Source organism: Protopterus annectens, chromosome 10.part0 (assembly GCF_019279795.1).
Source record: "Protopterus annectens isolate FY-2018-M chromosome 10.part0, PAN1.0, whole genome shotgun sequence".
In the NCBI taxonomy this organism is placed as follows: Eukaryota; Metazoa; Chordata; order Ceratodontiformes; family Protopteridae; genus Protopterus; species Protopterus annectens.
In genome coordinates, this window is record NC_056744.1 from 1,098,306,837 (window position 1) to 1,098,333,571 (window position 26,735).

The window sequence follows — 26,735 nt, forward strand, 5'->3', positions numbered from 1 at the left end:
CTGTCAGGCACAAGCTCCAATAACAAACTCTGTCTTACAAAAAAGAAGTAGTCTTTTTCCAGTATGTAAACTGAACCATCTTAAGAATACAAGTGTAGCAAAAACAAGTGCAAGTGAAGTAGAAGCAATCACATAATTTTCTGAAGGGTATGAGCTCTGAAACCCGAATGCCTGTCATTATTTCCTAATTTCAGTCTTTAATTATTTGCTACCATTTTGCCAGAAAACCACAATTTTATGAAAAATGGACCGAAAATATGAGGCAAAAATCTGGACATTCTGCACAAATCTGTACAGTTTGGAGGTATACCCTCACTCTCTCTCTCACACACAGTCACTTCCTCATTCATACATACATTCACTCACACATCGCTCTCACTCTCTGCATCTCTCACACAGTCACTTCCTCATTCAGACATGCATTCACTCACACATTGCTCTCACTCTCTCAATGTCTCTCAAACACATTCACTTCTTCATTCATACCTGCATTCACTCACAGATCACTTTCACTTTTCCGAGCTGTCTCTCTCTCTCACACACACAGCCACTTCCTCATTTATACACATATTCACTCACACATCGATCTCACTCTCTCAATGTCTCTCACACACAGTCAGTTCCTTATTCATACATACATTCCCTCACACATCGCTGTCACACTCTCGATGTCTCTCACACACAGAGTCTCTTCTGCATTCATACACACATTCACTCACATATCACTCTCACTCTCCCGATCTCTCACACACACACTGTCTCTTTTGCATTCATGCACGCATTCACTTACACATGCAGACAGAAAAATATGAGACATACACACACACAGTGTTGTCCCAGTTGCAGCAATGGCGCCCTTATACCAGTGTGCCAAACAAATAAGCTCTCAAATGTACCACTTTGGCATCTTGAGGACAGTCTTGCTACCACATTGAAGAATGTCAAGATTTTTGTCTGCAATGCTACATGTTGTTTTGGAGATCTCTTAACTTTAACTATATCAGGGAAGTTCCATTTTAGAGGAAGGCGACATAAATGGTCCATGGATATTTTGTACATCAAAAGCCATATGGCTAGATTACAATGCATAAAATCTGGAGAAGGATTGGGGCATGACAGAATCTATTTCTTGGGAATCCAAACAATTCAGGCATGCAAGGACGTATTAGATATTTTTCTACTTTCTCATAAAATGGTGGTTTTCTGGCAAATCATATAGGAATAAAGACAGAAATTAATGCCTGGCATCTCAGTTTCAGACTTCATATACTGTCAACAATTTTTGCTAATGCAAAATATGTTACAGGTTGAGAGGTACAACAGTACTTCTTGCAATGAGTAGAAAGTCATTTAATTACCTCAGTGCAGTTTTTATGCGCAAGCTTCTTCAGAGTCCCTTGGTCTGATGATGTCTGGTCAAAAGTTAAGAGTTGCTACAGTCAAATAGCCTTTCAATGGTCACTGCTCACAATTTCACCATATAGCTAAGCCTTACGTCCATTATACATCTCTAACCAACCCGCCTAATATTCAACAGAGATGTGGTTGGAGGAGGATCGTAATAAAAAAGAAACACCTGACTGCAACCTCCAGTCACATCTCTGATGTAATATTAGGCAGGTTTGGTGACACTATGCTTTGCGAGGAAAACACACTGAAATGTAGGAGTTAAGTAACGTATTGCTCCAAAGAGAATAGTCATGTTTTTGCAGTACACCTGTTGACCTCTTGCGGCACACCAGTTGAAAACCCCTGACCCAATGGTTTAATTATTACATTTCAATTAATTCATTTGATGATGGGCTGTGAGGTGATAACCCAATTTTATATATATATATATATATATATATATATATGTGTGTGTGTGTGTGTGTGTGTGTATATATTATATATATATATATATATATATATATATATATATATGTATGTGTGTGTGTGTGTTTGTGTGTGTTGGCATTGGTTTAATTTAATGTATCTGATGAAGTCCTTTAACTCAGACAAAAATGCGGTGATTTAGTTAATGCGCTCATGTTCTGCGTGAGTTTTGATTTGGACAATTAAATAAATATTGGATTTTAACTTTCATCGTGGTGAAGCACTGCCTGTTGTCTCTTACAGTGCCTGTATTTGTTTTGTTTCTGGTTGCTCAAGTTCAAGGTAACAGGTACCGACTCTCCCTCTGTTGGTGTTGAGTGGGAGATGATATCAAAAGCCTTGGCTATGCCTAGGTAGGCTGTATGCACAGATTTCTCCTCATCCAGGACCTTAGTGACTGTCTTAAAGAAGTCCACCAGGTTTAACAGGCATGATCTCCCTTTGACAAATCCAAACTGAGTAGGGTCAAATGTTTGAAGATTACCTATATCTTTGCTGATAAGGTCCATGATGATTCGCTGTATGGCTTTTCAGATAAGGCTAGTCAGGCTAATAGGTCAATAGTTCCTGGGGTCAATGGAAGCACTACCTTTGTGCAAGGGAATAATGGTGGCCATTTTCCATTCGGCTGGGACAAAGCCGGTGCTTAGACTGTGATTGAAAAGAGCACCCAATGGTGTTGCTAATTCTTGTTGGAGCCCATGTAGGATGCAACCTGGGGTGTTATCAGGTCCCATAGATGCTGTGTTTTTGGCCTTAGAGAGGATGTTTATGACCTAATTTGGATTCATACCTTGCTTTGGAAGACTTAAAAAGAAATCTTATTTTCTTGTTTAAGCTGAGGAGGGAGTGTTTTCAATTTAGGGCTCGCTTCCTCTTACTGTAAGACAGCAATTTCTTCCTGTTATTGTAAAGCCTGTTAATGGCAGTTGTCCACCAGGCAGGTTTGCTCTTCCTTGAGGAGCTTGTTTTGTTCCTATCAGGTATGGCCATGTCAGTGCAGTTGTACAGGTGTGTGTATAAAGCACTGTTGTAGAAGTTGGCATAGCTGCCAGTTCCATCTGAGGGAGAAGGTGCAGTGAAGCTATTTATACCATCCCGTAAGAGGTTATAATCTGCTTTGGAGATGTTTTTTTAGCTTAGTTGCTGCTATGGTGGTCGGGTGTGATAGTTACTTTGAATGAGATTGATTTGTGGTCAGATCTTACCAGGGAAGACCTCACAGTGTGGGTGCTACAGTGGTCCCCCATATTGGTAACACCAGAGGTGGCAGTAGATGTAATTCTTATCACTGTTGCAGTATTCAGACCCTCTCTGTTTCTCCTTGTTTGCTATTCTTCTGTTGGGAACGCTTTGCTAGCTGAGGGCTCTTTACCACCTTTCCTTATTTTCTCTTTCCTGTTGGATGTGTATGTTCTACTGTCTCTCTTGGGGTTGCTTTAATTCATCTGGGGCAATTCAGTTCTGAGTATGCAGCATGCCTGTGTTACCTTTATGCCCTATGCCTTGGCAGGGAGCATACAGCTGATATGAAATGCTGGGAGGATGTAGGGCATTGGTATGCTGGCTGGACATTGGGCTACCATTGGCAGGAGATCCCTTTGGGATTAAATACTGTAACAGTAAAAAAAGTATATCTACTGTTAAGATAAGATTCTACACAACTATACTTTCTTCTGAGGCTGCTGATTCAAGTGTGTTGGGAGTCTGGTTAGGGCTTGAAGCATCACAGTAATAGGAACTAGGTCTCTGATAGGAGTCTTAGACGAAATGTTCCTCTCAAAATTGCATTGGAACTTTTTAATACGCAATTGAGGTTTGGTTTTTCTCCTACATGAAAGTTGGATATAGCTGCTAGCTGTACCTTGGTTGCTGAGAAGCAAGCACCTTCCTCAAACAAACCTGACAAAAAATCTAAGATGGCAAAAGTGCTGAAAAAGGATTTAAGCCTTTGGAGGAAGCCCAAGTAGCAAATGTCTTTCATTTGTTTTTGTAAACCTTCCTACTTTTAGGTTTCTGTGATGAAGAATGACTCTGAATAACCAATGCAGACAACCTAGCATCCCTGGCCATCATTAGAACTGGAGGGACCATACAGTTAATTTCAGGGTTTCATGTCTAAGTGGGTCTGTCCATATGGATGAGGTAGAAGGTCTCAAAGAGGATTTAGCACATAGAGAGGATTTGGATGTGGCCAAAAGAAGAGGTGCCGTACCTGCTGAGACCAGAAGGGAGCAATGGAATCACTATTACCTTGCTTCTTATGGTATTCTGTAAAAACATAGTTATAAAGGGAAGGGGTTGAAGTTCATTTAGAAGACATAGGGGCCAGTTGTGGACTAGAGCATTCCTGAGTGACTTCCTGTCAGGGGGAATTATGGTGAAGTAGTTGCTTTTGGTGTTCAGTCGGGAGGCAAAAAGATAGCGGCACAACTGGCTCCAATATCTGAAAATCATAGTTGCCAGTGACTGATGGACTGCTGCTGAGTCAGAAGACTAGATCTGCTCAGTTTATCTACTAAGACATTGGAACAACCCGGGATGTGCATTGTCATCAAAAAGCTTTGAGAAGACATTGCTTACTGCCACACCTCCTTGCTTGTTGATATACCAGACACTGCAGTGTTGTCCAGTTGGATGGATATCACTCTTGGGAATGGAGGCCTGGAATGCCTATAGTCCTAGGAAGACTGTCCTCATCTTGAAAATGTTGATGTGAAGTCTGGCCTGTGTTGTTGACCAGGTACCTTGAACCATCTTCCCTTCGTAATTCTCACCCCCCACCCCAGAAAGGAGGCACTTATGGTTATAGTGGCTGTTGAGGTGGAAGGGTGAATGGTCAACCCCATGTTACTATAAGAGAGATCAACCACCAAAGAATGTGGTTTCTGTATACAGGTGTGAGATGTAAGTAGAATTGAAGGCATTGACTCATCATCACCCATTGGACAAACAGGGACCATTGCAGGACTCTCAAGTAAAATTTTGCCTGACAGAGCTATTGAACCCAGTAAATGGAGAATTAGTCTTGCTGGAGGGTTTGAAGAAGACAAGGCCTCTGAAGCTTGGTGACATAAAGATTGAACTCTTGAGTCTGGAAGCTTGGCAATTTGTGAAGTTGTAGGCATGTGGTAACCTATGAAGTTTATTGTCTGTGACACTGTCAGCTGGCTTTTGCTTAGATTTATTGAGATCCCCAAGTATGGAGATAACTGAAGTGAGAAGTCCTTGCACTGCTTTGTTTTGTCAAATTAGTAAATATGCTGCCTGTGTGCATCTACAATATGTAGAATCTTTTCTCAGTTGTTTTTTTAGATCAGGATAGAACACTGAGAGACTGCTGGCTTGATTCAATGTAAATTCAAACACAACTTTAGGCATGAATGATGATTTAGTGCATAACACAGCCCTTTCCTAGTGAAAAATCAGATAGGGGTGGGCCACCATGAGAGCTTGCAGCGCAGAGACTTGCCTTGCAGATGTCAGAGCAAGGAGTAAAACATCTTCCAAGTAAAGAATCATAGAACAGTCTGAAAAGCAATTTTCAAGGGCAAAGTTAAGATCTCAGGGAAGAGGAATTTGCTTTTGAGGGGGCCTCACATGCAACACTCCTTTCATAAATTGACTACAAAAAGAAATGAAAAGGGGTTATCCATAGACAGACAAGCTGATATGGCTGCAATATGCACTTTGATGCAAGCATATGACAAACTATATTTAAGTAGATCACACAAATATTTGAAAACCAGAGGGGCCAAAACCCTTTTGGGACCTTTGTTATTGGCTAGGCAGAACCTGAAAAATCTCTTCTACTTGTAAATACATGATTTTCTGGTTGTAGATGTTCCTGCCTTCTGAAATATCCGCTGTATACCCTCTTGGAACAAGTGCCAAAAAGATATCAAAATAGAATAATGCAGGCTGTCAGTTGCAATTGCTCTAAGTTGGGTTTTAACCATTCATCCTTGATGTTGTGTGTGCAGATCCAGTCTGTGAGGAAACCTATATTAATTGCCCAAGGCAAGTTCTATTAAAAAGGGAGAACCGGCTTTGTCTGGGCCAAAAGGGGGTTACCACAATGATCACTGGCAACTCTTTCTGAATTTTTAGAAGTATCTTCAGAATCACTGGAAAGGTTGGAAATGTATACAGGAACATTCCTGACCACAGAAATGATAGAATGTTTGTCTTCCAAGAATGGTTGCAAGGATGTCTTGAACAGACTTTTTTCAGTTGTCTGTTTTGAAAGGAAGTGTACAGATGTACTTGAACTGTTCCCCACATCTGGATTAAGTCCTGGAAGACCTCTACATGGAGCTTCCACTCATGAGGGGCTATCCAGTATCTGCTTATTCTGTCTGCCATTGTGTTTTGCTCTGTCTGAATGTACTAGGCCCGAAGAGTCAGAGAATGCTGCAAAGCCATCTTGTAGGCCATCATTTTCAGCTGGCAAAGGGTGTGATTTTGTACCCTCTTGCTTGTTAATGTACCACATCACAGTAGTACTGTCTGTGACCACTAGAAGAGGACCTGGAGCCATAAGTGGTGAATAACCTTTAAGACATAAATTACTGCAAACATCTCTTTTACTTTTATGTGCTTTGGTCTGTCCTAAGGACCCAACAAGCTTTCCATTTGAACTCCACTGGACACTGCTCTGAATGCAAAACTCGAAGAGTCCATCTGGACAGATTGGAATGGAGTCTGAAGAGAGAAAGGGAGTCCTGGATTTTGAGATAGTTGATCCCTTCATCACTGCAGTTTCTGTTTTACAAATCCCAATACCAATACATAGAAATCCAAGGTATGAAGATGCAGAGTCCAACAATTCTTCATGCACCATTGAATTTTTCTTGTGTAACGTGGTTAGTGGTATCATGAGGATCACTGATGCCACAAGGCCTGGAATATTGAGGAACTAACTTACCAAGGCCACATCTAGAATAGAGAAATCAAAGAAAATGCCCTGATAAGTCAGAACTTTGTCTTCTAGCAGGAAGGCCATCCTTTTTACTGTGTCTGTCCAAAACCCCAGGAAAACAGTTCATTGAGAGGGCCTGAGGAAAAGTTTTGAAGGTTCAATTTGAAGTCCAGGTGGGAAAGGAGGAATGTGACCTTGTCTAATGACCCCAAACACCCTGAATACAGAATGTGCACAGGTTAGCAAGTTGTGCAAATAAGGAAAAATATGGATGCCTAGGGTGCTGCAACATGCAACCACTGGGGCTGGTCACTTTGTAAACATTCAAGGTGCAGTAGATAGCCCAAATGGTAATACAAAAAAGTGATAATTTCAGCCATCCCCAGAAAATCTAAAAAAATTCCCTGAAATTGGGTACAATAAGACTATGATAATAAGCTTACTTGAGATCTAGAGTCACCATAAACAGTATCCAAAACACCAGCACAAGAATTATATCTATAGAAAACACAAGTCCAAGCACTTCACCAGTTTCTTCCTTTATTGTTTAGCGATCTAGTACCTTGGCCTTTCGCCTTCATGGATCACAATAATGTTTTAAACGAATGTATATACACATTCAATAGCAATTAACACAAAACTGAAACAAAATTCAAGCATTATTATGCATATAAATATAATATATACTTTCTATTCATTTAATTATAAGGAATGTTGCACAATTAAATACCCAATTCAAGATTAAGTCCAAAGGACTTCAAAGTTTTAAAATCATTTTGGTCTCTAATTCAAGCAGTTTATAAGAATAATCCCCCCCTCCAATGGAAAATGGTTTATCAAGCACACAGAATTTTAAACTGTGTGGGGAACCACCTTGTTTCTCAAAGAAATGCTGGGCCACAGGGCTAACTTCACTGTGATTTCTGATGTCTTTTAAATGTTCTAAAATACAAATTCTACCCATTCTTTTAGTTTGCCCTATATACCAAACATCAGTACACGAGCAGCCCAAAATATAAACCACCCCTATCGATCTACAGTTGAAGTAAAATTTTGGAAAAAAGGATATACCATTTATAACATTTACATTAATAACCCTATCACATAAACTACAATGGCCACAATGATAGGTACCTGGGGATAAGCTATTATATTCATTCCCTTTCAAAAAATTATAATTTAACAACTCTTTTCAATTCTTTCCCCTCTTGTAAGAAAAAGTAATATGTTTGGGAAAGAGATGACCAATATTATCATCCTCACTAATTATGTACCAATATTTCTTCACTATTCTAACTAGTTCATCCGAAAAAGGAGATAATTTAGTAACATAAAATAACTTTTCCTCATCATCAATTTCCTTAATATTAGATATTCTTACTGTTGGCTTTTCCGTAGTACTCATAAAATTTAAATGTCAACAGGGGCTATCATGAATATCCCCAAGTTTCCTATTTTTACATCTTAACAAATGATCTTTATCATAACCCCTCTCACTAAGTCTCAACTCAACATTATTCAGTTCATTAACCCTCTCAACGTTATCACTAGTATGATCAAATATTCTTTTAAATCCACCCGAGGGTAATGAATGTAATAAATGTCCAGGATGCATGCTAGTAGCATGTAAGAACATATTCACTGAAGTTGTTTTCCTAAATGGCCTAAAGCCAATATGTTCTTCATTATTATATAAAGTCACATCCAAAAAGTTAATACTTTCCTTATTGAGTACATATGAGAAGGTTAATCCATGTTCATTTTTATTTAGTCTCAAAGGAATCCAAAAAATCCTTAACCTCACCCCTACAGATCAAAAAAAGATCATCAATAAATCGCCTGTATAATATAACATTCTTCTTATAGAAGGTTCAATTTGAAGTCCAGGTGGGAAAGGAGGAATGTGACCTTGTCTAATGACCCCAAACACCCTGAATACAGAATGTGCACGGGTTAGCAAGTTGTGCAAATAAGGAAACATGTGGATGCCTAGGGTGCTGCAACATGCAACCACTGGGGCTGGTCACTTTGTAAACATTCAAGGTGCAGTAGATAGCCCAAATGGTAATACAAAAAAAGTGATAATGTCAGCCATCCCCAGAAAATCTAAAAAAATTCCCTGAAATTGGGTACAATAAGACTATGATAGTAAGCTTACTTGAGATGTAGAGTCACCATAAACAGTTATCTGGAAGCAACACTAGGACTGACTGTTAAGGTTAGCATTTTGAATTTCAGAATTTTTACAAAAGAATTTAGAAAAGCATGTGATTGGTCTCCAGGAATGCTCCTTTTTTGGTACCAAAAAGAGTAAAACTCTTTGCCTTTGTGTATCACAGGCACTTTTATTCTGGAGGTAAGGATGCTTCAAAATCATCCAAACTGTGTGTATTCTGTAAAATAAATTTCCAGCTGTAGTTTTGATATTTTAACAATCTAAAGGCTAGATTACTAGAAAGAAGCATCCTTTTGCCGTGAAGATCTGTTTCCCCCACTTTATCAGAGGGCATTAGATTAGATGAAGCCAAGGACTTTTTATCTTAGCAGGCAACTGGGATGACTGCAGCTGGGTAAGCAATCAAATGTGGAAAGAGACCGGTCATACCTCAGGAGACCTTATATATATATCTCTGAGCCTTTTTAGCAGCTGCTGTAATAGGTATCCGTGTCCTGCAGGCAGCTTTATAAACATCTTCCACGTCTGGTGGGGTGGGGAGTAGCCACAGAATTGGGTGTCTTGCCCACTGTGAGGTCATATACCTTGCCTAGCTCTGGGTTAGCTCCAGACTGCTCTCAAGCAAAAACATCACTTAATATAACAATCATCTGAGGAAAGTGAACAGTTATGTGGAAATAAGCTCAAGATCACTTTCTGAAGAATCAGAATGACTAGACACAATGTCAACTGAGAAATCATTGTCTTCATTAAATTCCTCGTCATTCTCTGAAACAACAGAAAGGTCTCTAGTCAGACTAGTACTAAAGCCATGTATGTAAACTCAACCACCAGTGTTAACAGTGTGAAAAACACTCAACCAAGGAAACCACATCAGTCTTATAAATAGCTGTAACCTGAATATCAGCTGTACAATGACACTTCTGTTTCTTTTTCTTGTGAATTTCACTGTTTGGTAAAATGTCTGAGGACACATGATTATGTATGGCAAGGGGTCTGTTACTCAGGACTACTCCTAAACCTAAAGGATTTGGGTCTCCCATACATGCGTCAGGTACTGGAACAGCCCCAGAGAATGTGTCTAACACAAATTCCATAGTGGCTGGCAAAGCTACACTAGAGGGAGAGTGGGCAAAATGTAAGTGGTCTGCGAGCTGAGCAGTGGCCTCAACAGAATCACTAACTTTAGGCTGAGGCATATTTTTATTTTGTTTTTTTTTCTTTTTAGGTGCAACCAGATTTGATCCATCAAGTCAGGGGAAGAGAACAGCAGACAGAATAATAAACCAACAGTACTGGGTAATGTATCCCAATAAGCACATGGAGTTTATAGTAATGAGTATGTCCCCATACAATTAAACTCTGCCAGATTGTGCTATTATCAAAAAAATGATTTAAAATGTGTTTAGAATTCTTTTACAAATGACAGAAGTTAAAGAATTTCCAGTCCAATCACCAGAGCAACCAATGTGCCAAACTAGTGTCACAATTTAGCTCCACAGACTTTAACCATGTTACACACTGGCAAAAAATAACATTTAATAGAAATTTAAACTATACTTTCTTGTCAGAGAGAATAAAATGCCCACAATACATTCAAATAACTTCATTTGTAATAAAATCCCAATCTTCTGATATGAAAAACACACAGAAAGAGACATAATAGTGAATAAAGTGTGAATGTTGAAAATCCAACTTCAGTAATTTCCTGTCAAAAGACGAAAATAAAGCTGAGTAACAACAGTAATGGCAGGTTAAGAGTCTAACAGCAGACATACATAACTTTTGAGAGAAATATTGAAAGTTTCCTCAGATTTAGTAAAAACAAACATTTCTCAAAGATAGTAGCCAAATAAACACTGCTAGAAGTAGAAATTCCCAAAGGAATTACTGTAACCACTGACATAAGTAAAATATTACCATATATACACACTTTTTAAATAAACATAAACATAGAGAAGAATAAATCTAATAATAAAATGAGAGGAAGAGGGTCCCCAAGTGGGGCTTGCTTATCTGAGCAGTAACCCAGAAAACTCAGCATTGAATCCTGTGAAGAGACACAGGTCTACTTTCTTCTTTGGATGGCAGAAAATGATAGAACACTCACTTCCTGTGACAGCTGAAGATTTTTGTCATAGGATATGCTCAGCCCATCAGCTGTCACAGGAAGAGAGAGGGAAGGGAGTCTGAGCTTTAGAAAGCTATCCAGTTCTGGGTTACCTTGGCAGATAACCCAAAATGCCACTGAGGCAGTGGGAATGATGAATACTTAATGTATCAGTTTTGCAGGTGTAACTAGAACATTCAAAACATTATTTACAGTGGTACCAGATATCTTAATCTTTGAGCTGTATTCATAATCGGGTATGCAATTCTTTTAATACAATTGTTGCCACCATTGCGTGTCATATTTCAGGGAAGGTAAGTAGAGTTTGGCAGGATTTGTTTTCTTTCAGCAGTATCAGGGGAGAGAAGTGTAGTGTTGTTGTGACATTGCCGTATCAAGTGAAGAGAATAGTCCCCATATAATTGTGTATAACAAAAAATGTTCTGACAAAAGTTTCATTGGGAGTGATGATGCTGAGGACACAAAAGTTGAATATTTGTGGTAAAGTACATAACTTGGTGTTCTTCATTGAGATGCTGTCACTGATTTGTGCAGCTAAGTTTATGAAAGGCTAATTTTAAAGGGTTTTGCTGAGTTGTTGGAACAGCAAGGAGTCAATCTAACACAAGTGTGAGTGAATATATACTGGATGATCAGATGCGGTTTCTTTCCATGTGCTTAGTGTTCAGTCCAGCAACACCCCTTCAGATGAAAGTAGTTTATTGACCGGAGCTTTCAGAATATTTATATTATAATTTTCAATCAGTGATATCACGTTAGTTATGAGAGAGAGCGAGAGGGAGAGAGGGAATATTCGGGGTTTTGACCTGCATGGCATTTTGAACTCTCTCCAGAAGAAAATACTGTAGATGCATTGTAGTGCTTTTTCATATCTGTAAATCTTATGTTTTCTTTGTGTACCAAGATGTCATGCCAGGAGACTAATTGAAACCTGAAGTTATAATGCTTGTTTTCCTTCATATCTAATGCAGAAAAAGTGATACAAAAGAGGAAAGAGAGCCTTAAGAATGAAAAAGAATTGGTAAAAAGTCAACAGAAGAGTTATCTCGACTTTCTCGATATCCTGCTTTGTGCCAGAGTAAGTTACCTACGAGGTGCTGAAGAAATGTATACTCTAATACAGGCATTGTTTTAATAATTTAGGACAGTTTTTTATACTTTGCTTTTCATTCTCACTAGAAATAAAAACCAAGTTTTGCATGGGATCTTTAAATCCTACCTTTCTTGTTTTGCTTCCCCTGAAAAACACAGTGAGTCATGGGATAGTGCAGTACTTAAAGAGGACCAACATAATCACGTCAGCTTTTACTGCTTCTTTGATCTGCCACCTCTGGCATCTTTACACTATTGCAACATGCTTGGCTGTAGAATATATCTCATGCACTGTCATTGGTTGTTAAAGTTGGAAAAGTTACCCAGAATGGTCTGGATGCTCAACTGCAGATACCTAGTTTGTTCTTGATTCTGTGATGTCCCCTGCATCTCAGATGAGGTCATAGGGGTGTACAATTGGAATAATAATACTGTATGACATACATAAATCAGAAGGATAAAAATACTTAAGGGATTTCATTATTACATAACTGATAGTTTGCATAGTTTCATACCGTACAGTACTGCACTATTTTAGGGAAAAACATAAATCATTATATACTTTTCTTTCTGTCTAGCTGGTATATATCTACATATCAATAATTCAGTCAGTGTAAATAACTATTGAGTGAAAGATAAAGTGTGGTAAAAGAAAGTGGAAGTTTGAACTGTATTTACAGACTGTCTTCTCTGCTAGGGATTGATAATAGAGTATAGGCTAAGATAAAGGGATAGGGGAGTGCTAAAATGAAACACAAGCTCTGGTTGAGTTTTAGATCCATCTCTAACAGAAGCTGCTGTTAAAAATGAATAATTGGTAGGGCATATAAATACTGCATGATAACTGTAAGAATGAATCAGATGAGGTTAGACAAGACTGGGAAGAAACAATGGAAAGCCAATATACAAATGAACACTGGGAGGACAACTGCCTGGCTCCCAAGTATACAACAAAGTCCAGCAGGTTTAGGATTTTTATGTGGATGTGTTTGTATATATATTTTTTATAGCACAAATAGTGTTCAATTAAATTTTCCTCAGGCAGATAGCAATTGCTGTAGGGGGATGGGAAAGAGGGAGACAGTTCAGAACTTGCTTTTTTAGGGATGTAATGAGTTGGCAGATTTTAAGAACTCCCTACAGAAGATGATTCTTTTGATCTGAACTGCCTAGACATGATAAGGCCTTGCTAAGGTTAATGCTGTTGGTTGCTGTGATGCCCTGTCACTGGACCAGTAATCAAGGAGCCTCAATCCTCACCACTGGCACTAGTGGGGGACGTACACTGGAAGGATAACAGGTATACACACAGTGTTTCCAGATGCAGCTTTCTGCATCAAGTACAGTTTCTCTTAAGAGCACACAAAGACCACAGTCATTCTGAGGCTGGTTTCTCCCTCCAGATCCCCAATAAGACTCCACACTGGCACAGCTGTAGAGTTGAGATCTCAACTGAGTGACCAAGCCAAGACCTCCAGTTCCCTCTCTGTCCAACCAGTGCTTTGTGCCCCTACCTGAGTAGCTGACACACACTCTCTTTGAGGTTTGATTTGCACACACACCAGGGAGGAGCTGGCATAGGTTTACTAGCTATGACCCATTCTGCCCAGACTATAAGGTAGTTTCCACTGCCACCAGTCACTCTTCAACAGCTATTTTAAGGCCCTTAACAAATTGTGTCCAGTCTTACTGTGGAATAATAATACTAATACAAATGGTAGATTGACCTAGAACAAGGCTGTTAGGAATGTCCCACACAGTGTCACCAAATAAATATGCCATTTCTCTCAAAACCTAAATATCTCTACACAGATCAGCCACGATGAAAGGTTTAAATACATTTAATAATAATTAATAAAAGAAGAGGAAAATACTCAGTATATATTCACAGTGACATCAAAGTTCAAAACCACAGGAAATATTTAAAACAATATTGCAGGAAAGTCTCAAATAAAGAAAGAAAAATATTTAAACTAAGCTCCGCTGTATTCTCGACTATATCTAAGAAAATTATATGATTCCCTAGTAACTTACTAAAGAGCAAGGCAGATGTGGTGAATGTTTTTTCTTGTTGTTGTCAGGTTCAAGATAGAATGCAGAATGCTCTGTCTCACTAAGAGACTTCTCAGAATAATATCTAAAATATTACTGCTGGGATAGCTTGCAGAATGACACCATTTCTGGTTATCTGACTTCCATTTCCCAGGTGAAAACCCCATTGCTGAAGCTGGCAGCATTTAGCATCTACTTGTGCAAATACTCATACAAGGGCTTTTGTGCAGATCTTTGGCAGATGCTGGAAGTCATAAAACAATTGCATTCCTCCACATTTCAAGACTAGTAATTAGTTCACCCTAAAGACAATACAGAAAGCTTCCTAGTACAGATTGTGTGTCTTTAGTTGCATTGAAAACTTGAGAGATAGCCTCTTTATGGTGTAGCCTATAAAGTGATTTAATTTCAAATATTTTTCTAAAGTTTACTGAACTGAGGTTAACCCTCTGTTTTCAAGTCTCCACTGTTAAAATATATACATTTAAACAGTTACAGTAGTGCACATATATTTCTGTTCTCTTCCAGTAGGGGGCACTGTGGATACATCTTAAACACAGCACTTTACAAATACCTTTTCAACACAAACATCTATATAGAGCAGTTTGATATACACATGACATTGTAGGACAAGCATCTTGTATAAATTAGTTTGATATTCACAAATGACATATAATTATTTATTTACAAAATTCCAGCTAGCTGTGCTGGCAGTATCTCCTTTCATCACAGTTGCAAAAAAAAAAAAAAAAAAAGCAATTTCTAGAACATAAGTATTGAATATTGTAAAGGTGATAAAAATATTCGAGGGTGGAATCTGTAGGAAAGGTAAGAGGCAAATTTGATTGAAATAAGTGGAATTTTTTGGGAACAATACATGCAAAATAGTGTTCAGAGGAAGAGTGAAACTTAGGGGAAGGCATGAATTGAGCAATTTATGTAATGGAGTGAATGATAATTGTCAAAAAAGTAAATATTTATAATGCATCAAGCTAATGAAAAAAAATATTTTCTATTACTGTATTTATACCTATTTCATTGTTGAAAATGTATGAAGTTAATAAAGAGGTTTAAAAAATAATTCAGTCATTAAAGCACTATTACTTTGTTTAATCCGATTATATGTAATACTGTACTTGCATTGTGCCATTCTGTCATAACTTGTTTATGTGAGAGTAGAGGATTCTGTACTTCTAGTTTGAACTTACTGCATCCTGAGGTTTGATCAATGATCAAAGATTTCCGGAACATAGGTTAAGAGCTTTTCTGTCACCAGCTCTGTGCATGTGTTTCACCTTTCTAATTCTATTGCCTAGGAGAAATCATACTGAGTTTTTATAATCCATGAGACAAGTTAGGGCCAGTTCATTGTAACATGACTATCAACGCATTGCATACAGATCCACAGTACACAATAAAACACACAGTTTTCTAAACACCCCATATCTAATGTGTACTACTATCCTACCTTTTTGGGAGGATGTCATTGAGGCTTTGTTCTCCATATGTTGAGGGCTACACTGACTGTTTTACATACTTTTCTGTAACAAATTCTGTGATTGATTTTTTCAGTCTGGAGAAAGGGGAGTATTTTTGTTATGTTTCTCAGGAATTGTGGTTTACTGAAGGTAGACATCAGGGAGCTGTGTTCATAACAAGAAGGATGTGCCCTCACTTCTGTTGAAGATTACTCAGGACTGTGTTCTTTTGAGAAAATTTACAGGAAATTTTTCACAATAGACTGCTTTATGGAATAAATAAGAATGGAAGTTAGAACTTCATAAAAAGATCACAGAAGTTTCTGGAAGGAAGAAAAAAGTAGGTAAAATTATATAACAATGTGTAGCTTAAACATAAGTTATCTTTAGCAGAATAAAATTGTGGTTGAATTCTGCATTATATGTGGAGGAATCTGCAACAGCATGACTGCATATTTATAAAAATGAGAAGGGTCATATAGAATATTTGTTTGTATAAAGAAAGTTTGTAGAAAGTAATAAGTTTATAAACAACCAACTGTTAATATGGTGCAGAAACCAAATGTTTGAAAGCAAACAACCCTAACCTAGAAGTCATGTTGCATGCTATGTAGGCAGTTGAGATAAAGGACTTGTCTTGCTTCCATTTCCTCTCATTCCCTCTCATGTTGCCTTTAACTGCTGCTTTGATTCCATCCCACCAGTGTTTCCCCAACTCTGTCATGTATAGTCCTGTCCTCGACTGTTTTCTCTATCAGTTTTTGTATTTTTTGCTTCCTTTCTTGATCTTTACACTTGTAGCTTGCCAATCTCCATCCCAACCAACCCCCCATTGATCCTTCTCTATCCTTATTGTCATTGCTAGCTCTGCATCATCCAATATATATCTGTCCTGTATTTGTATGTCCTGTTCAATTTGTAGAGTTTCATCTCTCCCAATTATTTAGTCCAGTGTACTGGCTTGAATCAAGCAGTTTCTGGTAATTGTGTACTTCCTCTGTTCAGGGTGTATTTTGGTCAATATAGCTTTTCGTTCTCCTTTTTTTTGTATTCCTTTCTAAGTGTCTTTTCAGCTTTATATCATACTATCTTTTACCAAGCAGCCTTCCTTTCTTGGGATCTAGAGTGACATTGAAGTCCCATCCATTGATTTCCTCTGATTCTTTTCTTCAAAGAATCTGATGTAGAAGTCCTCTGTATTCAGTTTATTCTTTCTTGCCAAATGATTCATCTCTCCCTCCCCACACACTTTTTCTGCACCTTTTCAGTTACTACATGTAATAATCTCTTTTTGAAAAGAATGGCCACTCCCCTGATTTCACCCCCTGTTTCATTATCCTTGTCTCCCTTGGAGTACTATACACTCATAATCTTCTCTCTATTACCTTTCATTTGGTCACTGGAGCAGTATCACATCCTCTTGCATCCTACTCATTCTGCTGTGCACTTTTTCCCTTTTGGTCATGTGTGAAGCTCCTCTATGTTCCATATTACCACTTTCAATCTGTGTTGATTCCTTTTCTGTTCTCTTTTTCTATACCCCCTCCTCCCCCCTCATCACTGCCTTTGAATGGCACTCATCTCATGGGTTTCCTTGCCAAGCTGGACCTTCTGTCTTTTGGCCTTCTCTTATATTTAATCCTCCATAAAGTTGGGTTTGTCACCCCAGGACTTGGGTCATCTACTTTGTGCCCCCGCCCCCCGAGTTCTGTTTTGGCCCTACTCTTTATGATTGTTTCCTATCTGTTGTTTGCTCCTTTTTATCTCTGCACTTTCCAATAGTTGCTACTCGTCTTCTTTGCATTTGAACTAGTCCGTTACTTTAAAGTCTGAGGTTAATACAGGATTAGAAATGGCACAAGACACCAAGGCTCAAACTTAACAATTTATTAAACAAAAACTTAACTAAATAAACAGCAAAACTAATACTAAATAAACAGAAAAACTAATAGATCATGTACTTAACAAGCATATGCATAAACAAAATCATCTTTGCCATTGATAGGGAGACTTCATTCAATCCTATCCAGTGCAACTATCTGTTCAGTCAAGGCAAGACCGGCACTGACAAAATGTCTCTAAGCTTGGTTCAGGCTGGTGCTGTGATCAAATCCGGATGATGATGATGTTCATTTTAGCCTTTGAGCTTTTTATAGTCTTGAACAAACAACAGGGTTAACAGGTTCAACTAATGACATATTGATCACAAGCTCATCATGAGTTGATGGAATATTGTACAAAATATGACATTACAAGCTCATCATGAGTTAATGGAATATTTTAGAAAATTACAGATAATTTCCTAAGTTGTAAACAAATCTCGTAATGTCTGGTCTTGTGCCTTACTTCCCTTTTTTAAAGTACAGTTACAAACTTGTGATATAGTTCCTCTTTGAAATCCCCATATTCTGGTAAACATCTTTTAAGCTGATAAACAATTTATAGGTTAACAAAAGTTCAGTAATACCAGTAATCAGTGAGCAAGGCCTGCTCTTAAGCATATTGTATTGTTTCAATATTAGCAGCATATAGTGAGGTAGTGGCATGTCAGATCTAGCAATAATCACTCTAGCAATAATTAAACATACACAGTGATAACATGGCTCGAGGCATAACAAAAACTGGTAGACTGTGTGGATCCGTCACAGGCCACTCCTTGCATCGAGCAACGTACGCTGTGTGTCCCTTGTAAGAGTTAAAACTGACAACATCAATTTATACCTTCTCATCACTTTACAGTAAATGCAGCATGATATTAAGCAAAATAACACTGAAACTATTGTGGTCAAAAGCAAAGGATGCAATAACAAATTAAACCACACTGAAGCCTTAGATGACCACATAAAAATATCATACCAATGCAAAACAGTTATATCCTGTATTTCATTTGCAATTTTTACAATGGTACCTTTGTCTTTAATCATTTTAATCACTGTTTGATGCACATCATTTAGTGTTTTATTTAAAAGTTGCAGCACTGTCCTTCCTGCTCAATCTGTTAAAAGTCCGGGTAGACTAGAGATGGCCATCTAAAAATGTGTAATGGTTCTATGCTAGCATTAAATGTGACGTCCATCCATCTAGTCAGTCTAATAAGTTCTCCAGTACAAAAATCAATAATTGCATGGATATTAGTTTTGCAGTATGCTCCACCATTTGTGATTATCCCATCACTCCAGGCTAATTTACAGGAGGATATCACACAAACAGTGGTATCATTTAGTTGGTAGATGTCTGTACCATTTACTACATACCTGTGCCAGGTGCATTCCCCAGTTCCATTATGTAAGCATGGGTGAGGCTTCCTTTTCACCATCATACATACCCACCCCTGGGGCCAGGTTTCACAACCTGCCACATCAATGGGTACATCATTATAATCAATCAAAGTAGATTCAATTTGAGGTACCTACCAATTATTTCCAAATTGCAGGGCCAATGTAACAAATGGACAGACCTGCTTTGTCCCTTTTTTAGCAAGATAGTCAAAAATCAGTATACAAGACTTATTTTCACATGCAAAATCTATTGGCTTTAACCAATGATATAGTTGCAGTTCCCTTTGCCAATGGGCTGCCTTTTTAGCCCCCCCAAGTTTGAGTGAATTGCAAATATTGCTGGTTGGCAGCCAACTGAGATAAGATGCAAAAGGTCTGATTTACTTCTGCTGTGAAGTTATTTAAAATCTGTTCTGTATATGTATTTGTATGTTCAATCCACCTCCACAAGACAGTTTGAGTTAAAATACCATCTACAGTTCTTTGTCCCAGCTCAGGATCATGGTCTGCTAGTAGCTTAAAGGCCATATTTAGGTCAGTGCCCAAACGGCTCAATTTGCTACGTAGGGTATCTATGTCTACACTGTTTAGGAATCCAGTTCATGTTCCGACTGCACCTAGTGCAGTACCAAGAATACCTGTAACATCACGTTTACTCCTTTTATATTTGTAATGTCTGTATTTGATATGCAAAGAATTAACCAGCCATAATTGTACAATTTTACAATGTGGATACCTGGTGGTAATATCAACTGCTGACATGTTAACTATAATTTTAATACGTTGTATAACTCTAGCACTACTTACAGTTTTATATCCTCTGGTATACCTTACCACATGTCCCAAACCATCAAATACAGTTGAACTATTGTCCATGGCATATATTTCCAAACTGGGAGATAGCGTTTCCGCGGTGTCTTTTTCCCTTTGAAATTCAGCTATGCAGGAGGAATCTAATGGAGACTTGGCTGGTGGAAATCCCGACTCATTTAGCCTTTGGTACAGACCTTCAAAAGGGTTGGAAACATATTTTTCAGGATGTCTGTCACAGTTCAGTCTACATACAGTTGTAATGTTCTCCGTCTGAGTGACATTCCAAGTTAAGGCAGGTTTAGGTGTCACCTCATATAGATCATCTCCCAATTTCCAATAAAAGTCACAATCCGCCGTTAAATTTGCAACATCTTCCTCTTCGAATAGAGGGATAGGATCAAGACAGTCATATGGCCCATCTAAGTGTTGCCATCGGAAAAGGTTGGCACTTTCCCAAACAGTGGCAGTAATCTATGGAGAGGAAAGTATAATGGTTGCTTAGCAGAATCAAGTAATACTAAAACAGTATCACCAGGTCCATCACAAATCACAGTCCCATGTTCATTTGGCTGATTGGGTGTGGTCACTATAATTTTCATTCCCAGCCATTTGCTTGGTTTAATATCACAGTATTGTAGTAAAATAACAGGATCTTGATGCATACAAATTTCTACTAAAGGTTGTCCTTTTTGAATCATCTGTGTCTTGTTATCTAAATTGATAGCCTTCACTATTACTTCTCGTTCTGGCTCCCATAATGTAAAAACCTCCCAACTTTCTCCTAATAGTCCTTTTTGCCCCCAGTGCCAATTTTCTGGGAGAAAGAGTTTCCAACCTGTCTTAACTCATTAACCCCGAGTACCTTCTCATGGTGCATCTGTGCTTAATACCGAGCGCGCCATGAGAAGATAGTAATTGCAAGCTGTTACCCCCGAGTGCCTTCCACAAGCGTGAGTAACTCTATTGCAGATTTCTAGCTGACCTTAATGTAAAACACGCTGAAATCGTAACTGAACTTGTAATTTATCTTATGCAGTTATGATTCAGCATGATTTTACATTAAGGTCACATTAAACTTTTAATCGAAAATTGCCTTGAAAGTAGTTGATAAAGCAAGTGGTGGCAGCCAATCAGATTGTTGCAATCCAAGCCACCACTTGCAACACACCTCCATCCCGAACATTATTTTCTTTTAGTTTTTTATGAATAACTAGAGGGTCCAGCAGCAGGTATTTCTTTTCCTTCTGCAAATATTTGGCGATTTTACCTGCTACTGGATCCCTGTTTTATGTGGGGACTCATGTGTTCTACAGATGACAGAGCTACAAAGAGTTTCGGTTCAGCTTACAATGTGTTTCGGCTCAGCGTACAAGGAGTACATTTGCAATTACTGCATGGTAATGACTGCTTGAAGATAAACAATTAGTGTGAGGTAGTGGCTCTCTTCTATTTTTCTGTTAATAGCAGTACTTCATAACACTGTCTAAATGTTCATATGGTGTAGCTCTCGACTGTTAACCCTAGGATGAGTAGGCTTGTCCACTTTGTGTTCTGCATGAATGGTTCTGCAATAACCACTTTCCAATATTTTCCACCTGTTTTGTTGCACTGAAACAGATAAATCAAAAAACATTTAGCTGTAGAATATTCACTCATCGGTCTGGTAACTCGACACGGTAAAAATAACTGTCAAGTCATTAGCGGACCCGCGATCTGATGTGCTGTCCCCTAACCGAGTCTGTTTTATATAGTTTGTTGAGCAGGAACCACAGGATGTTATATTAATTGTTAAAATGTTTTAATATAACATTCTAGATATGTTTTGAGGTTAGAGTGCTGAGTTATCACTGTATAAAATGTTTCACTTAAAATTTTGTGTACACAGAAACTTTGTCTTTAACAAATCATGTCGCAACCAGTCTCCTAACATTAACCGGAAGGCAGTGCCATGTGTCCATATTACATTGCAGTCATTTGCCACTTGTTATCATGTCACCCTCACATGCCAACCCAGCAGCCGAAATAGCTTCCCTATTAACCCCCTTTTCAACGTGCCTCACCTGGTTGTGGGTGCCATATATAACATTGTAGTTAGTACATTGTTTGATATAATGGAAAGCGAAATATTAGACTCATTGGAAGATTTGGGGTATGTATTTTCTATTGCGAAACTGATCTTTGGAATATTTTAAGTTTATTGTGCCCTGTAAGGTCTTGTTCCTCGCCCCTGCTGTATATATTCTCTTCTTGTTGCAGTCACAATTTTTTTGCGCTGGTAACAATAAAATATGTGTGAGGCTGTATGTCGTCAGCAGTATTCTGGTGGTTCGGTGTTTATCTGTGTTCGTATGACGTTTGCTTCTTGTGGCTATTTTAACAGTAGATTAGCTTGATCGTTTTGGTTTCCATTCCTTGTGGTGTTAACGCCAGGGGTGTTTCTTGTTAGTATGAAATATTGTACAGTGTTGCAAATTGTAATTTGAACTGTATTGCTATTGATTGTGGTGCAAATCTGAGTGTCTACTTGATGTATTTTTTTATGTATGTTATACTATTAATAGTAAACTCTGGGAACGATAATGTTGCTATGTTTGTGATTTTTGTGTGTGCTTGGTCATACATCACAGAGGAAAGGATGTGGGTGAGGCAGACGAGCTGAATCTAAAACCTGCAAATGTCGTATAATGTTGATCGCTAAAAATGTTTTAGTATGTGTAATACGCTTTTTTTTACTTTGAGCATTGATACATAATGCTTTCATGATGTAGTAATCACAAATGAGGTATTCTAAAACTGTGATTGTATCAATGTAATGGCACATGTTATGAGGTATTGCAACACCATACATTTTTTTTTGGAAAAAAAGTGTTCTACAGAGGTATGATCACCCAAGGGTTGAGGGTTGGCATAATGGTTGGCATAATGGTTAAAGTTTTAACTCACATTCTTATCAAGGATAAAGTGACTAGGCTTAAAATGGTCCACAAAAGTAGCTAGCAGTATTTGCCAATAAAGTTGTAGTGCCAGTGTAGTCAGCCTTTATCAGACCCACTTTTGAGTACAGTGCCCCATTTGATATTAACTTTATCAAGGATGAAACAGTTGGAATGCCCTCAAAGGTTTTTCACTAGGAGAATCCAGGGTATGAATTCCTTGCCCTATACAGAGCACATTAAGATCTTATCTCTGTACTCAGTCTCCTACTGGTTACTGAGAGGCAGCCTGTGCTTAGCATATAAGGCATACTCATATCCAGGTGTGATGGATCTCATGCACATCTGCAAAACAAATGGCACTAGAAACATTAGCTCCAAGTACCTGAACTTTACCTACAACATAAATATAACTTTACGGATAAACCTGTATAGGTCTCAAAGGATTCCTGTGCTATGGGATAAGCTTCTGTCTACGTGAAGCTGAGTACATCTGTGACCCTATTCAAAAGAAACCTTGGTCATTGGCTGGGAAATAAAATTTGCACCCAGTCTAGCCCACATGTGTCTAATGAACAGATATCGACAGTAAGTAATCTCCTAACATAAGTCTTGGCTACCTCTTTACTAAAATACCCAACCATGTAGACTTTCAAGGAGTTTGGAAGACAAAACTGGTTTGTGTTGCAGGGCTAGGCTTGTAAAGACCCTGGTGGTAGTTGGCGTAGTATAAACTTATGATAGTTTTGTAAATCTCTCTTTGACATTTTGAAATGCACATTATTAGTGATGGGATTTTGGCAGTTATAAACAGTTGCACTTTATTCTGCTTTATTTTGTGCTTCTAGTTTGTGGCAGTTGACATGACACCCTGGCCCCATGTAGAAAATGGGGGAAAAGAGGGTTGATGATGATTTTGTGCTTTTAGTCTCAGTTGTGAGCACTTATCACTCCTTTGCCCACTTTGGAGGTACGATTATGACAGGGCTGTGACTCTAACATAGTTTCATTTTCATATAAAATAAAAAGGGTATAAAAGTGCATAAGTACATACATTCAACAAAGTTCTGTATAAAGTGGGGATTAGTGGCATGGTTTGTCACTTAGGGACTGCATGAACATAGATTCCTTCCATAGTGGTGGAAATTGTCAGTAGGGCTTTGATGGAGGGAATTTTTTTAACAGTGTGGTTTATTGTTGTGAAGGGGCGGCCTGGCTTTAACAAATTTTGTTTATATCACCAGTGCTAGATACATCAGGATTGTTTACCTAAGTATACATTTTGTTGACTTAATAGAGTAAACAAATGTACATAAGCAGTTAATGTAAATCAACATTGTTCAAGAGAAATCTTGACCTGTGGATGGGAGATCGTAGGTTTACCCCGGGAATCATCTCTGTGTCACTGCTGGACAGAGGCACAACAAACTAATGGGCACAGTATTTTTTCATATAAGAGATGGCGTAAGCCACAAAACTTTGGGCTAGGCTTATAAATGCCTTAGGGCAGATAGCCTAGTATAAACCTATGAACCTATGAACGTTCTCATGTTCTTATATACTTCATCCCTAGTTACATCTGCTACCTATATGCCTCCTTGAAAATTAACGAACATTTTTTTCTGCATTCATGTGCATATCAATGCAACTTTATTTTAGAAGAAGCACATAACAGATGACACGAAGGCTGCCAGAAAAGAACCAGCACAGGAATTAGAAATTAGTCCTTTAAAAGTGCTGACCAGAGTCCTGTACACAAAATGAATTTAACCAAGAAGACGCAGCACAGGGCGTGGATGAATAAAACAAGCTGTTTTTAAAGTGCAAGAAAATAGCACTGGAATGGCAGACGAATAAAACAAGCTGTTTGCAAAGTGCATTCACTTGTTTTATAGCCTGCCACTCCAGTGACATTTTCTTGGTTGAAGAAGTTTGTTTTTCTTGTGTGTCCAAAATGAATTTACCCAGACAGTTATCTTGGTTCCGGGGCAATTCTTAGCCACTGGCAGCTTCTTAGAAATGCATTGCGATGAACTCAGCACACTCAGCGCTAGCAGGTTCTTCTGTGCGGTAACATCTGCATGTTCGAAGGGTGAAAATACCCTGCAGTAGTAAGACTTCTAATGGCTAGGTTATCTCAGGATGAAGTAACTGGGGGTTTCCTTTACCTTATCCATGAGCTGCAACCATTTAGCAATGATGTTATTTGTCTTAGGCTGATGAGCTAAAATAAAAATATCTAATCATCATTTTCATCAATATTGCCAGGTTTTGCTTTATTTCCTTGGGACAACTCCAAAATCTGTACAGCAGAAAAATATTTTCTTTATTTTTCTCCATCTCTATGTCTCCATCTTATACACTCTCAGTCTATGTTTTCCCAGTTTGTTGTAGGATAATGGAGAACTCTGATTTTTCTATTGACATTGAAATAAAACAACATGCAGCATTTTTTTCTCAGGGCACTTTAGTTCTGTCATTTTTTTTTCTGGCAGTGTGAGATGTGTTACATCTTTTAAAACTATTACTTGGTTTCCTATACAGCTCCATGGTGACTGCAGTGTGTGTGGTAAGACAGTGATGGCTTAGTTATAAAAGTGATATTTATAATTAAAATGTTCTTATGTATGAACCGTATTATAACAAGGTTATTTTTCTTTCAGTTTTAGAGCATAACCAGCGTCTTTGCATTACAATAGTTTTCTGCTAACAGAATTACCAATATCCATTTGCCTTAGTTGTTTCATTTAAATAATTTTAAATGTAGTAAATTCAGTGCCAAGATTAAAGTATAATTTAGCAGTAATATAGCAATAACCCTGTGTGTTGTCTACTGTAAGCTTGAAAGTGACAAGGCAGCTCAGACACCTAGCACTGGAAGCATGGAGCAGAAAACAAACGGCACCATACAATTAGCTTTATACATTTAGGCTGATGGTAGTAAACAGAAATGAGACTTGAGATTGTTGGCAGTGAAATTTAATGACCTGAGACTCAAGATTGTTGAAGATGCCATTTAACAGGAATTTTAACCATTCAGTTAAATGTACATTGTTGAATATCTTCAAGTATAAAGACGAAGCACTACAAAAATTATGGTGATGTAATGTATAGTTAGAAATCACCAATGGGAAAAATGACAATGTTTGATCCATAACGTTGTCAAGGGTCGTTCAGGAAAAAAGGTTACTGTCAGGATTAGCAATCACCATGCAGTGGCACTCACTGGGGTGGGGGGCAGTTACATTATTGATTACTAGCTACGTTTTCCTCGGTTTCATTTTATTTATTTACTTAGCTTACAGTAATTTGTACCATGGTGCCATGACCTGTTGTCTGAGCTGATCTATTTGTTAGAGTCATTGTGGTACAAATATGGTATAAAAAGCTCAGGCTTCAGAGATGATTATGATATATTTTTTTTTTATGTGTCCAGCTTTCAAGTGTGTACTTGAATTAACTGGGAACAAATGACAGACTGTAAGCGCATCTCTTGTGCACAGACCTCTTCAAGTCACCACACAGATTCTCTATTGGCGTTAGGTCTGGGCTGTGGCTGGGCCATTTGAAAACTATTTTCTTCGAGTGAAGCCATGATTTTGTGATTTGGATGTATGCTTGGGGTCACTGTCATGGTGAAAGCTGAAATACCTCTTTATCTTGAGCTTTCTAGCAGACGCCTGAAGGTTTTGGGACTAAAGTGACGGGTATTTGGAACTGTTCATAATTCCCTCCACCTTGAGTAAATCCCCATTTCCAGCTGAAGAAAAGCAACCCCAAAGCATGATACTGCCACCACTTCACCATGGGGATGGTGTTCTTTGGTGATGCAAACTGTTATTTTTGTGCCAAATGTCCATTTCGGAATTGTGGCCAAAAAGTTCAACCTTGGTCTCATCAGACCAAAACACATTTTCCCACATGCTTCAGACAAAAGATTGTGCATACCTCAATATTTTACTGAAGGGGTTGCTTGGGTGAATGTC

The 26,735-nt window shown here is 38.3% G+C and overlaps 1 protein-coding gene across 2 annotated transcripts in view; it reads left to right on the forward strand.

Moving 5' to 3' along the window:
• Nucleotides 1-26,735, forward strand: part of LOC122813496 (cytochrome P450 4B1-like) — a 1,102,348-nt gene that overhangs the window by 782,559 nt on the left and 293,054 nt on the right. For both annotated transcript variants that reach the window (XM_044085840.1, XM_044085839.1), the window contains exon 7: nt 12,075-12,181. In XM_044085840.1, the coding sequence (XP_043941775.1) occupies nt 12,075-12,181 (107 nt within the window). The remainder of the gene's footprint in view (nt 1-12,074; nt 12,182-26,735) is intronic.